The sequence below is a fragment of the Spermophilus citellus genome, assembly GCF_964194105.1.
Source record: "Spermophilus citellus genome assembly, chromosome: 4".
Taxonomy (NCBI): domain Eukaryota; kingdom Metazoa; phylum Chordata; class Mammalia; order Rodentia; family Sciuridae; genus Spermophilus; species Spermophilus citellus.
In genome coordinates, this window is record NC_138185.1 from 45,531,922 (window position 1) to 45,544,433 (window position 12,512).

At 35.4% G+C, this 12,512-nt stretch overlaps 1 protein-coding gene across 1 annotated transcript in view; it reads right to left on the reverse strand.

Moving 5' to 3' along the window:
• RALGAPA2 (Ral GTPase activating protein catalytic subunit alpha 2) overlaps window positions 1-12,512 on the reverse strand; it is a 322,071-nt gene that overhangs the window by 116,577 nt on the left and 192,982 nt on the right. Inside the window, exons 30-32 of the mRNA XM_081292835.1 lie at window positions 12,480-12,509; window positions 7,049-7,805; window positions 6,192-6,263 (exon numbers count right to left, since the gene is read on the reverse strand). Of these exons, the coding sequence (XP_081148961.1) occupies window positions 6,192-6,263; window positions 7,049-7,805; window positions 12,480-12,509 (859 nt within the window). The remainder of the gene's footprint in view (window positions 1-6,191; window positions 6,264-7,048; window positions 7,806-12,479; window positions 12,510-12,512) is intronic.

A 12,512-nucleotide genomic window follows, 5' to 3' on the forward strand; every position in this document is an offset into this window, starting at 1 on the left:
TTTGGTAAATTATTTTCATTTTTGTTAAATAATGTCATCTTTTAAAGCATTTCAAATAGATATCAATTATGAGTAGATATATGTGCATACCCACAGCACACCCACAGGTAGTCACTTTCTACACCTTGAGTCACTTTCTACACTTGGTAGGTCCTTGATTCTATAAGATATGCCAAGATATGACTTTAGGAGAAGGAGAAACTTCTTCCAAGCAGCACATACTTAGGTATTTTCTTTGTGAAAGAATGTACCACCCCTGTCTGCTGAATTCTGAGGGTATCTGGTAAGGGGAAGAGCTGTCCAAGGAAACCTTTTTTGGTCACATAAATCCTTTATCATTTTGCTCCATGATAGATTTTGGAAAGTTTACTATTAAAGCAAGTGAACACGATATGCATTTTGAAGAAACAATCCCTGCTTTTTCATCTTTTGTACGTGTAGCCTAGGATTTGAACATAGTAGGAGCTCAGCTAAATCTCTGCTAAACTGACCAGATAAATGATGGTATATTTGGATGTCTTAATAACCACTTTCTATGAATACTGTGGAATAAAGTGCCAGAATAAGTAGACCACTGTCAAGGAATCTGGTGATAAAGAAGAAATGGAAACACTTTATATTCAAACAGAGGTACTGAAGCCAGATTTAAAGTTAGGTAGTTAATGTAGTTAGGTAAATCGGGTCTAATATCCAGTGAAATCTAAAATAGAGGCCATGAGAATGAATTCCCGGAAAAGTTGAGCAACTCTTGAAATGTTAATGAAGTCCAGGAAACAGCCCCCAACAGATTTGAAGATAGCCCATCCCAAAGAAATGTTAATGAACAGCAAACTTGAAGATGCTGCCTCAGGAGTCCTTCCTGCCCAGATTACTTCTTTGGCCCACCTGTGTCCCACCCCTGGGCCTTCCCACCTACATTCCATCACCGAAAACTATAAAAAGGGGAAACAACCGCACTTCCACAGATTCCATCTCTTGGGTCCCCTTCAAGTCTTTTCTGCTGTCCTTTAATAAACTTATATTTTCCACTCTAAAATTGCCTCAGTGTGCTTTTGTGTGCTTTTCTGGCGTTATTCTTCAACATTGGGGAAGCAAGGACTCGTCACCGGTCAACAGTGGTAACAGTACCATCCATGACTTTTACTATAGTTTCTTTTCTTTTTTTTTTTAGTATTAGAATACCACTTCCAGAGCAGTTCTACCCTTCTCCTCACTTTTGCTAATAGTCTGAAAAATCTTATAAGAAAAACTATCAAGTGCCTAAACAATACAGAAATGTTTCTATTGTCTAATTGTTTAATATCTCAAAAATCTAATCTGATTAAACATTCATATTGCTAGAATTGTGCTCCATTTTAAAATAAATTTTCTAATATTTCCTTCTGTATGGGTTATTTTTCCACTTCATAAGCATGAGTAATGAAGCTCAACTGAAAAGCTATATAAATAATTAGACAAGGAGAGTTTTTTCTTTCTAGTCATTTAGATAACTATTCATTTTGTCCCATAGTTTTCATGTAATAAACATTTAGAGGAAAAATTAGAAAAAAACTAGAAAAGGAAAAAAGACTTATAATTTGAACATATAAGCAAGGAATATAGCTATTACCATTTTAGAATGCATTTCTGCACAAAAATATAAAATGCGAGAAACTACTACATTCTGTCTTGTAACTAATTTTTACACTTAAAATATTTATGGACACTTTCAGGACTGGGGTTGTAGCTCAGTGGTAGCTCACTTGCCTTGTATGCCTGAGGCACTGGGTTCAGAATTGAGTACCACATTAAATTAAATAAAGATATTCTATCCATTTACAACTAAAAAAAATTTAAAAAAAATACTTATGGACACTTAAAAAATTGTGGTAAGAGATATATAACAAAATTTACTGTTTTAGTTATTTGTAAGTGTGCCAATTTTAGATCATAGGATTCTACAATAAAGTTATTCACGACTATACAACATTCTATTAATAAACCATAACGCAAATCCTCATATAGGGTATTTATATTTTTTTATTTATATTTTATTTTTATTTATATTTTTTTATTTAATATTTTTGTAGTTGTCAATGAACCTTTTTTTTTTTAACTTATATAAATATGTGGTGCTGAGGATTGAGCCCAATCCCTCACATGTGCAAGGCAAGTGCTCTGCCAGTGAGCTGCAGTCCCAGCCCCTAAGGTATTTATATTTTAAAAGATATTTCTGCATTATTTTTAATATGTTCTTGAAATTATTCTTTAATCTTGATGATAGTTTCACAAGATTTTTGTTATGTCCTTAAAATAAATTCATAGAAATAGAATTTCTTGGGGCCTATCCATTGTTAAAGCTTTTGATACATGCTGTCCTGCTGCTACCAGGAAAGCAAAAAATTGCATGAGCACACCCTGTGGGGTGTGACTTATGATGGAAACAGGTAGCTACAAGAAGGGAGGATTTTTATGGTGGAGAGTGGTTGAGGCTCTAGTACAGACCTTCTGCTCCCAAACAGGAAGCCTGTCCTCATGGAGTAAGGAGCCCCTGAAATTGCCATACTATTTGTTGCCCTGAGTGACAGGGGACACCAATAAAAAGCACCTAGAATATTACTGGCTTATCTCAGATGGCGATGATAATAGATATCCTAACCTTTGACCCTAAAGGACTGTCTCAACAAAAGGATAAAAAAATACAGTTACTCAATTTATTTCTATAGCTCTCTCTATATATTTAAAAGTCTTTGACATTTAGTTTTTCCCTGTTCTATAGACGCTACATACATAAAACAGCCTCAGGTTTATCTGAAATGTTTCTGCTTATTCTCCTTAAAGTCCAGGCTTTTTCCATTATAGCTGCTTCTGGGTCCTTGAGTCCTAATTAACTCAACGGTAGAGCACAGAGAACTAAGCTGGGATGATGGTCTGACTGATGTGGGTGTGAGGAAAGGTGACCTTTAGTTGTAAACATTCATCAAATTTCACATCCTCCAAAATGTTAGCACCGCAGAGAGCCTGCTAGGATGCAGACACTGTGTCTGGCCTTATTAGAGCCAGGCTTTTGAAATGGTAATTACAACATCAACAGCACTTCATATCCATAAGCTGCACAACCAATGCATGAAGGAACAGGTAATTCAGGAACACACAAACATAAAATCAACAATTTCCCCTTCCTCATTAGAATGCATTTTTCTTTCTTATTAGGAAGAGACCAGAATAGCTATTTCCTTGTGCTGTCACGTTAAACAGCCAAACAAAGAAAAACATGATTTTAACATCCACCTCACCAGATGGTGGCAAGAAGACATTCGTAGTTAAAAAGAAGGCCCACTGTGATTTGTATGTATGTTCATCATACTATTAGATGTAACTATCTTTATTGTTAACTTCATAGTATTATAGACCACAGTAGCACGACAGATTCTCCCTTTCCTAAAAACATGTTAAGAAGAATCTAAGCCTTGAAAATAGAAATCATTAATATCAGAAATAGAAATTTCCTGAAAGTTGAGGGACAGAGTATGTTCTTGCCTACAACCTGACCAACTTACAGGACAGTCTAGATTTCTTATAGCTACAGAATCTCAGAATTAGTTCCAGTTTTTTAAAAAAGAACTTTGAAAATACACTTTACCTTAAAATAAGTTGATACACATTTAGATGTCAAGAAGACACTAAATCCAGGAGTTGGGGTTTTAAGTGAAGGTTAATCAAGGGGCAGAGAATTGCCAATCAGCTATCCAAAGCCATATTTTACTGCAACAGCACCCCAGGGAGCTAATTCAATTGTACCTCATGCAACTAAAGTGCATTAACACTCCACAAATTGGCCACAATTACAAGATACCAATGTATTCACTTAATACTAAGGAGCAGGGAGTAATTCAGCATATACTTAAAAAGCTGAGATTGGGATACTTCAGTATTTAATATTTAATTATTTAATACTGAAGCACAAGAGGAAGAAGGAAGTAAATCCCTGAGTCCTTCAGAAGAAACCTCTCAAGGAATTTCCAGAGAACTTGATCTGTGTTCCTCTAGAGAGAAAACAACAACAAGAAGCAGGAAAATGAATCCAATAAAGAGCCATCTGAAGAATAATGCTTCAGATTCTTCATCTCTAATGAGTTTTTAAAAATTCTTTAAGCTCAAATTTTTCACTATAGATTTCACTTAATAAATCAGGAAATAAAGACATTTACAATGACAATGAGCTAATGCCTTCAGGCCTGAGTAAGGTTCCTTTCCCCAGGTACAACTATAAATGAATCATTTAATCCTATATATTTCTTTTCTTTTTAATTCTGTATATTCCATAATACTAAAATATTTATCACTCTCCAGAGAGTGGTAAAGCCACCTAGAAGAAAAGGCTCTCATATTGCCTCAGATCAGCTATCCTGGCATGTCCGAGACTCAGAAAACATACATGAAACAGTTCATTCCTCAATGTGTAGGTTATAAGAAGTCCTGAGTAATGAAGGCAATGTGGGAAGGTAGAATAATGGAGAAAAGAAAAAGAAAACCAATACCCTCTAATTCCCATATAGACGCGAATCTTAATTCTAGATGTTTCTGAAGGAGAGAAAGGACATATAGCTATAAGTAAGCTTAATATGATTTGATCTTCTTGGTCCTCAGTGACATAAAAATGGACCTTTTAAAATTAATTCAATTAAAATACTTTAATTCAAGTATTTAAGAGAAAGTTAAAACTGGAATTCACTACTTCTTACATTTATACCTAGTTTAAGAATTCAAGCAGGGCACAGTGGTGCATGCCTGTAATTCCAGCAGCTCAAGATGCTGAGGCAGGAGGATCACCAGCTTCAGCAAAAGCAAATGCTAAATAACTTAGTGAGACCCTGTCTCTAAATAAAATACAAAATAGGTCTGGGGATATGGCTCAGTGGTCAAGTGCCCCTGAATTTAATCCCTGATACCAAAAAAAAGAAAAAAGAAATTCAAACCACAAGAATCACAATTGTGAACCTAACAGGCCAATCATAGTGACACGAACCAAGAACTTGTATGAAAATTATGTGTCACTTTGAGTTCGAACAGAACTCTAAAATAAACTATAAAAATCATAAGAATGCCATCTAAACACAGGGTGGTGAAAATATTTGTTTAGCAGGTCATAACTCCTCCCTGTAAGTACCAGGCAAGAGAATCAAGTGCCTTAAAGTGGAAGCACCATAGAGAGTGAATGAATGATTAAGTGAATAAAATAAAAGCTTTGCTTATTTTTCCAAATGCCAGGATAGAACCCATAATGATAAAGCCGGCCTTTGTCATTTATTTTCCTTCTTGCTTCTTAAGCATCCTTTGAAAACATTAAGCTCAAATATATTTACAAATCTATGAGTTAAGAAGGAGTAAGAAAAATGTAGGAAAATAAAATATAGTGGGAAGAGTTGAAAAACAAGCCCGGGGAAAACAACCTAAATTTGAGTGCCGATGAAACATTAAGATATTTCTAAAGGGGAATAAGCAAAGGGTTTTGTTGTTGTTGTTGTTATTTTTGAAGAGCTTTTTTTTTTTTTTAACTAAACATTAAGGAATCCATTTATTCAAGACTTACAAGTATCTGTCAAATGCTGAGGATTATATTCTTAACTTAGGTGGTTTTGGAAGCACATATTTCCCCAAATCAAAAACTGTTTATGATTATGAACTCCTTTCTAGAAATGATTTTGATATTGTACAGAAAAAAAGGTAGATCTGAGAATGTAACCAGCTTTGAAAATGAGACATTAATAGAGAGTTATTAATTTCAACATGCTTGTTCTAACCTTTCCAACGTTTTAAAGCCAAGACTACAGAATGCCAGTGCAGGTTGCACAGCAAGGACTATGAAGTCAGTCTCATATGGTTTCAAATAATATAGTATAGGTGATTATGACTTGTTTAATCTAGGTAAATATCTACTTCCTTATCAGAAAAAGAGACAGTTGCAGAGAATAAATGAGAATGGATGTCCACTGACTGCCACATAGAAAGGTATTCAATCAAAAGCAGAGGTTAAGTGGGAGCCCCGACCTCTTCTTAGAGTAACAAATGTGAGTTATTCCTAAAGGGTATAAATATCAAAGGTTTGACAGGGGCAAATGTCAGCAGATTCCAGGTTACAGAACTACCCATGGGTTCTAAGCACATACACAGGTGAACTGGAAAAGGTGGTCTGATATACTTTCACATACCACTGGCGAGAGTCCAGGTTTTTCAATTCTCTCAATAATTTTGAATTTTTCTTCAAAAGATGAAAATTCTTCCTATAAAGAAAAAAACGATGGAAGAAAAAAATCATGTGATCAATGGTCAATTTTGCTGCATTTGAGTTAGTTAACAAACCTATCTATCATCCATTCATCTGCTTCCTCATTTCACTAAATATCTGTGATAGAATCAAGTCCATTCGCCTTCATATGTGCAAGGCATAAAAATCCCACTGCATCCCATTACTGTCCAGTGACACTGGATGACTCTGATAAATTGAGTGTGGCCTTGTTCTGTATTTTCAGTCAGCTCTGCTACAAATTTCTGCATAACACTTATTTCTTTAAAAACTGAACTCCACTATCGGGATCCAGTCAAATCTATCCTCTTCCATGAGGTCTTCTTCACTGTCCCATACTTCCCACTGGACTAAATCATTCCTCTTGAACTCCTGGGCCACTCTATGCTTTATCAAAGTTTCATCACACCCACCTCCCTCATCAGATCTAAGGCGTATTTGCCATTTACATCTTCATTAAAGTAGAAATGATAATGGCCAGAGAAGTAAGTAAATAAAACATATACACAAAGGAAATACTTCAAACTCTAAAACATTCAGTAGGTATTTAGAATTCAATGTGTGCATTAGTACAGCATAATTAGTTCCATTTCTGGCTTTAATTTAGCAGCCAAAATAACTTTTAATTATTATCATTATCAAAATAATGTTGAAATAGTGAAAAAATCTCCATTTTTATTTTCTTCTTCCCTGACCCTAAATTGATTAAAAAAAGAAAAATCATTTGAAAAAGATAACTTAAGGACTAGCATGTATCGTTACCTTCTATCCCAAGAATTCATTCCCAAATCATCGAGTAACAACCTGCAGAAATAAAAAGGCCCTCGGGGCTCCACTGGCGAGGGTTGCCCTTGGCTGGTAACTTTCATTGAAGAATCAGAGTTACACCTCTGAACATATTCGTCTTCCTGTGCACTCTGGCGCAAAATGACCTCAATGATTTCCTTTTCTTGCTCACGGTTCATGCCATATGGGGGTGGGGAGGGATCATTTAGATTTAGCTGTGATGGTAAAAGGCATTCGGGACTAGTATGGCCAATGTTTTCAAGTAGTTTGTCAAGGACATCATCTCCTTCTTCGATTTGGGAATGATCTTTCTGAGGTCCAAATGTGTGATGATGGTGGCCCGAAATTAGAAATAAGGGATTTCTTCCATTGGGTGCTAAGCATCCCTCCAGAGGTCCATATAAAACTTTTCCATCCCAAGAGTACTTCCCTGATATATCCCTCACAATAACTCTCACATCTGAGAGGGCACCCCCAGGTCCTTCTGCAGGTGTCTGAAGGTAGGAAATGAGGGTACTGTCATTAAATACAAACAGCTGCAGGTTGGGGCTCCTGAACACCTCAGAAGACAGCTCAGTGCCTTCCACGTGGGCATTGTCGTGGTTCTCACTGACAAGGCTGTGCAGCACAGCTGGGCCTCCGCTCAGAGGGTAGTGACCCAGGTGGTTCACCAGGTGGGCCATCACCATTCGGGCAGTCAGAGGGATCAGTTCCACACTTCTTCGCCTTTTCTCTGTGAACAGCCAAGAATGAACAGACAGTGAAGATTAGGACTGAATGCCACCAGGTTTTGGCGTTTGTTGGTTTAGCCTAGGACTTTGCTTCAACTTTTTAATTTTATTTTATTTATTATTTTTTGGTATGGGCATTGAACCCAGAGTCTTGGGCATACTAGGCACTGATATGATACCGAGTCACATCCCCAGCCCTCAACTATTTATTTTAAATAATTCTATTTTAATTTAAAAGCATAATTCAAATGGACTACTAAAAAAACAATTTACAGGAGAAACTCATTCTGAAAGGGATGTTAAAAATTCTGTAAACATAGGACTAGAAAAAGGAAAATGTCTTTTTCCTTAAAAAGTTATCAGTTTTGGGGGTATAGTTCAGTAGTTGAACACTTGCCTAGCATACCTGAGGCCCATGGTTTGATTCTCAACACCACAATAACAAAACAAAACCCAAGGAGCTCATAGTTCAAAGAGCTCTGGTAAGGACAAAATTCACAGTCAGGGGCAGCTAGGGGCTGGAGAGTAGCTTAGGGAGGTACCTTGCTTCCCTTGATGGGGTAGATGTAGACCTGGTAAGGAAATTAATCAAATTTGTGACTAATTAAATATATTCAAAACAGTTGGCTTAATAATTATTGTGACAATTTATGTTTAGTTGTTAGGGCATTTTAAATATTTAAGAGAATCTGACATACTAATGAATCATGGAGAAACTTAGAAGACTTTAACTAAATTTTTAGTTGATGATTAAATGCTCAAAAGCAACTGATTTATAAATTTTTTAATACTTACAAAGTATACAAAGACTTTGACAACAATAGTGTAAGGGGGTCTTGTAAAATAAAGCATAAGGAGGAAGAAGCAGATAAACTAAATCTACATGAATTGAAATGATGATTTAAACTTAAAAGTAATTATGGAAATTTCAATCTGTCAAATTTATGAAAGCATTATGCTTTAATCTAAGAACAAGTGAAAATGAAACTGCTAATTTTAACAGAAAAAAAATCTAGATATTTAAATAAGGTTTATAACTTGAGCTTGAAGTTTTAGGAAATATGAAAAAACAAATATTAATCAAACCTAAGTAAATGTAAATATTTTAATGCTGCATACCATCCCCCTTAGAAATTAAAAATCTAATTGACTTATTTATGATACATCAGTTTTATGATGTATGAAACATAAGGGAGGTAAAAAAATCAAATCCCCAAATTTAAGAAATTCTGGGTAACGACTGAGGAGAATAAGATCATCTTGAGTTTTCTTGTTTGTTTTTTTTAATAATGAGTAAGAAATACGTATTCAATAATGGAAAATAAATTTTCATATCAAAACACTCATTTTTTTAGAAGCAAAGGAAGTCATCTACATTTCTCTCTGAAACTAAATTCTCTCTCCCAAACCCCGGGAGAAGTGAATATGATTTCCACACAACTAAGAAATTTAAGGCCCAGATTTAACACTCAAGCTACGAAATGTTAATGCCCCAAAGAGCAAACATAAAGCTAGCCAAGAGTTGGTGAGTTCATAATGCAAATTACTTCATACATATTTGCATGGCAGAATGGGCATAAAACTCTCACCAATAAAGGTCTAATTTGATGAAGGCCCAAGGTAGAAAATAACAATTAGAAAGTCACCTTTCTTCTACCTTTACTTACATAGGTTATGCTTTCAATTTAAGGTAAATATAAATGTGTATTCTATGAATGTATTTGAATTCTGTAATGGGAAATTAACCTGGAGTCACACTGATCAGGTTATAAACCATGACACAATGACACATCCAATAAAAATCTAAAATAGCTCTGATACTGAAAACTGAAGAAAGGGAATATTTTATGAAATAACAATGACTAACTGCACTGCCTTTGAAAAACAAAGAAAAAAGTTGGACAGTTAATGAAAAAACAAGTTCATGACTTTCACAAATTATTAAAAAATAGAGTTCAAATATCTTTATTTTATTTTCCTAAACTTTGGATGAAATATAAGAGTAGTATTTTAAGTTATCCTTTAAATTTCATTTTTGAAACCCCTCCAATCCCTTCTAAGTAATTAGGTATAAGTGATGAGCAATCTGAGCAAACAAGTCTACTATTGATAGCTTTACCAAGTCTCCTTGTATCTTTCTTTTAAAGTAGTAAATATACCTAGTATTAGATAATAGTCTAAGAAAGAATCATAAAAAATAACAGATAAAAATATAATATTGCTTATCAGAGACATTATCTAATTCGAATAGTTTTGTAATGAATGACAAATTGTGACAATGAGTGAAATAAATAAGCACATTTTATTTAACCTAAAATCTATTACCTTTATTTATCCTCTTCACTCTTAACAAGATGTACCCACTTAGCAAGAGTGCTTGTGCATGCCAATATTGTTTTTAAGCATCTTGTTTTTTACTTAGTTAAATTGCTAGTAAATTTTAAAAATTCTTTTGTCATAGAAGTTTGAGCAATTAGTTTTAGTACCATAGAACTATGTTGGGAACAGGTGCATAAGATTCTGAAGTCTTCTGGAGAATGAATATTCAAGTCAAGGAGTGTTGTGCATAGAAAGGAAAATGGTATCAAAATCAGAGTGCATTTTTAGGTTTTTCCTTTTTCACTAACCTATTAATCTTTTGCTATTTTCAAGAAACAAGTCATATTGAGTAGTGAACCTGTTTTAGAGACAGCCATGTGGGATAAATGTCAATAACTTTAGGAAAAAGTAAGTTAATTTCTTGTAAGACATGGATTACAAAAGAGGAAACAGCAAAAGAAATGGATCAAGAGTTATTCTGATTACTTAATATAAATATGGTTTGTATTTATAATTGTGGGGAAAATTTCAAGAAGATATTACAGTTAACAGATAGTGGAATTCCAGGAAAAGACAATTAAATGATTAAGAAAATGGAAGGTGAGTTGAGTACAGTGGCACACATCAGTAAATTCCAGCAGCTCAGGAGGATTTCAAGTTCAAAGCCAGTCTCAGCAACTTAGTGAGGCCCTAAGCAACTTAGCAAGACCCTGTGTCTAAATAAAACATAAACAGGGCTAGGGATGTGACTTAGTGGTAAAAGGCCCTGGGTTCAATCCCTAGTACAGAAAAAAAAAAAAAAAAGATGGATAACAGAAGTTTACCACAACCAGAACAACTCAAAACAACTCAAAACAAGAGTCTTTAGCCTATGGCAAAAATCTCAGTAAAAAATTTATTTCAGGAAAATGATCATTAAATCTTAGACTCAAATCCCACCTCCATTATTTCTGACTTGTACAGTCTTGAGAAAAATCCCTTAACTTTCATTTGCTTGTCTATCAAATGAAGTTAAAATCAGAACTGTCAGATTTCAAGGCCCTGCTCTTTTTCATCCTCATCTCACCTTTCCCTTTATCTTCACCTGACTCATACTTCAGACTCCATGGTCCTACAATCATATCCCTGTACCATGGGCCCTCAAGTATGGCCTACAGCACTCCATCTCTCACCGGCCCCACAAGAGGGATCTGTCTCAAGTCTCTGAGTGATCTATCTGGCTAGACCAACCACTCTGCCAAGTGTTCTGGCAAAACCCATGGCCAAACACCACTGGGAAATAAATCAGCTCCTTTTTTTGCTCTTACCTTCTCCAAGAGTTTCTGAGGCATCTGCACTGCTGACTTTCCTCAGTGACACCTGCTTTCTTCCCATGACTTCCTAGACATGTTTCTTTCTTGGTCCTTCCATGGATGATCTAGCACTCCACACCCACATTTTTTAACTTTTAATTTTGTAACAACTAATGATCCATATGATTATAAGAAATAATACAGAGAGATCTCAAATAGTCTTCATCTCAGTGGCAACATCTTACATAATCACAGCATAATATCACAATCAGGAAACTGACACTGATATTAATCCACTCATATTATTCAATGTTTGCCAGTTTTACATACACCCATTTGTATGTTTGATTCTATGTAATTTGATCACTCATACAGATGCCACACTTACCTCAACAATCAACTCAATAATCCAAATTCTAGAGCTGGGTGCTTATCATTTGGGATGGGGGATGGTTAAGGAGGAAAGTCCTGACAATCCTCATAGACTCTAAAATGGACTTTGCTACAAGCAGAGACATCCTCAAACAGGGATAAGTAAATTCCCATCTCCTTCCATGAGGGTCTCCTACTCTAGAAGAGTCTATAAGCTCTTTTCAAAGCCTGCCCATCCTGCCAAGGTTAGCTTAGGTCCCTCTCAATGGGAAGCTCCCATGGTGCCACTAGTCCAAAATTGAAATTATTCTTTCTGGATTTTTCTTGTCTCTCCAATCAGATGCAAAACTCTTTGAGGACACAAAATGAAACTTTTTTGAGGATTCCATGGGTCTGAGACATATGGATCTTTAATAACACAAAGCTGTTTGAATAACTAAGAAGGGGAAGGAGCAGAGAGAAAAAACAAATAAACAACAACAGCAACAACAACCCCCCCCCCCAAACAGCAAAAAAAACCCCAGAGAAACAAAAAGGGAAAGCAGAATTTGCCATCCATAGAGGTCTCTAAAAACTAGGATTTTAACTTCAACAACCAGGTTAAAAATAGTAATAATAACACAGCAAGCACTGGACAAAAGGCTTCAATCTTTCCTTCTCTTATTCACAAGATATATTTGGAACGATACTCACCCTCTTCAACAGTCAGCAGGTTCCCCAGTTCTG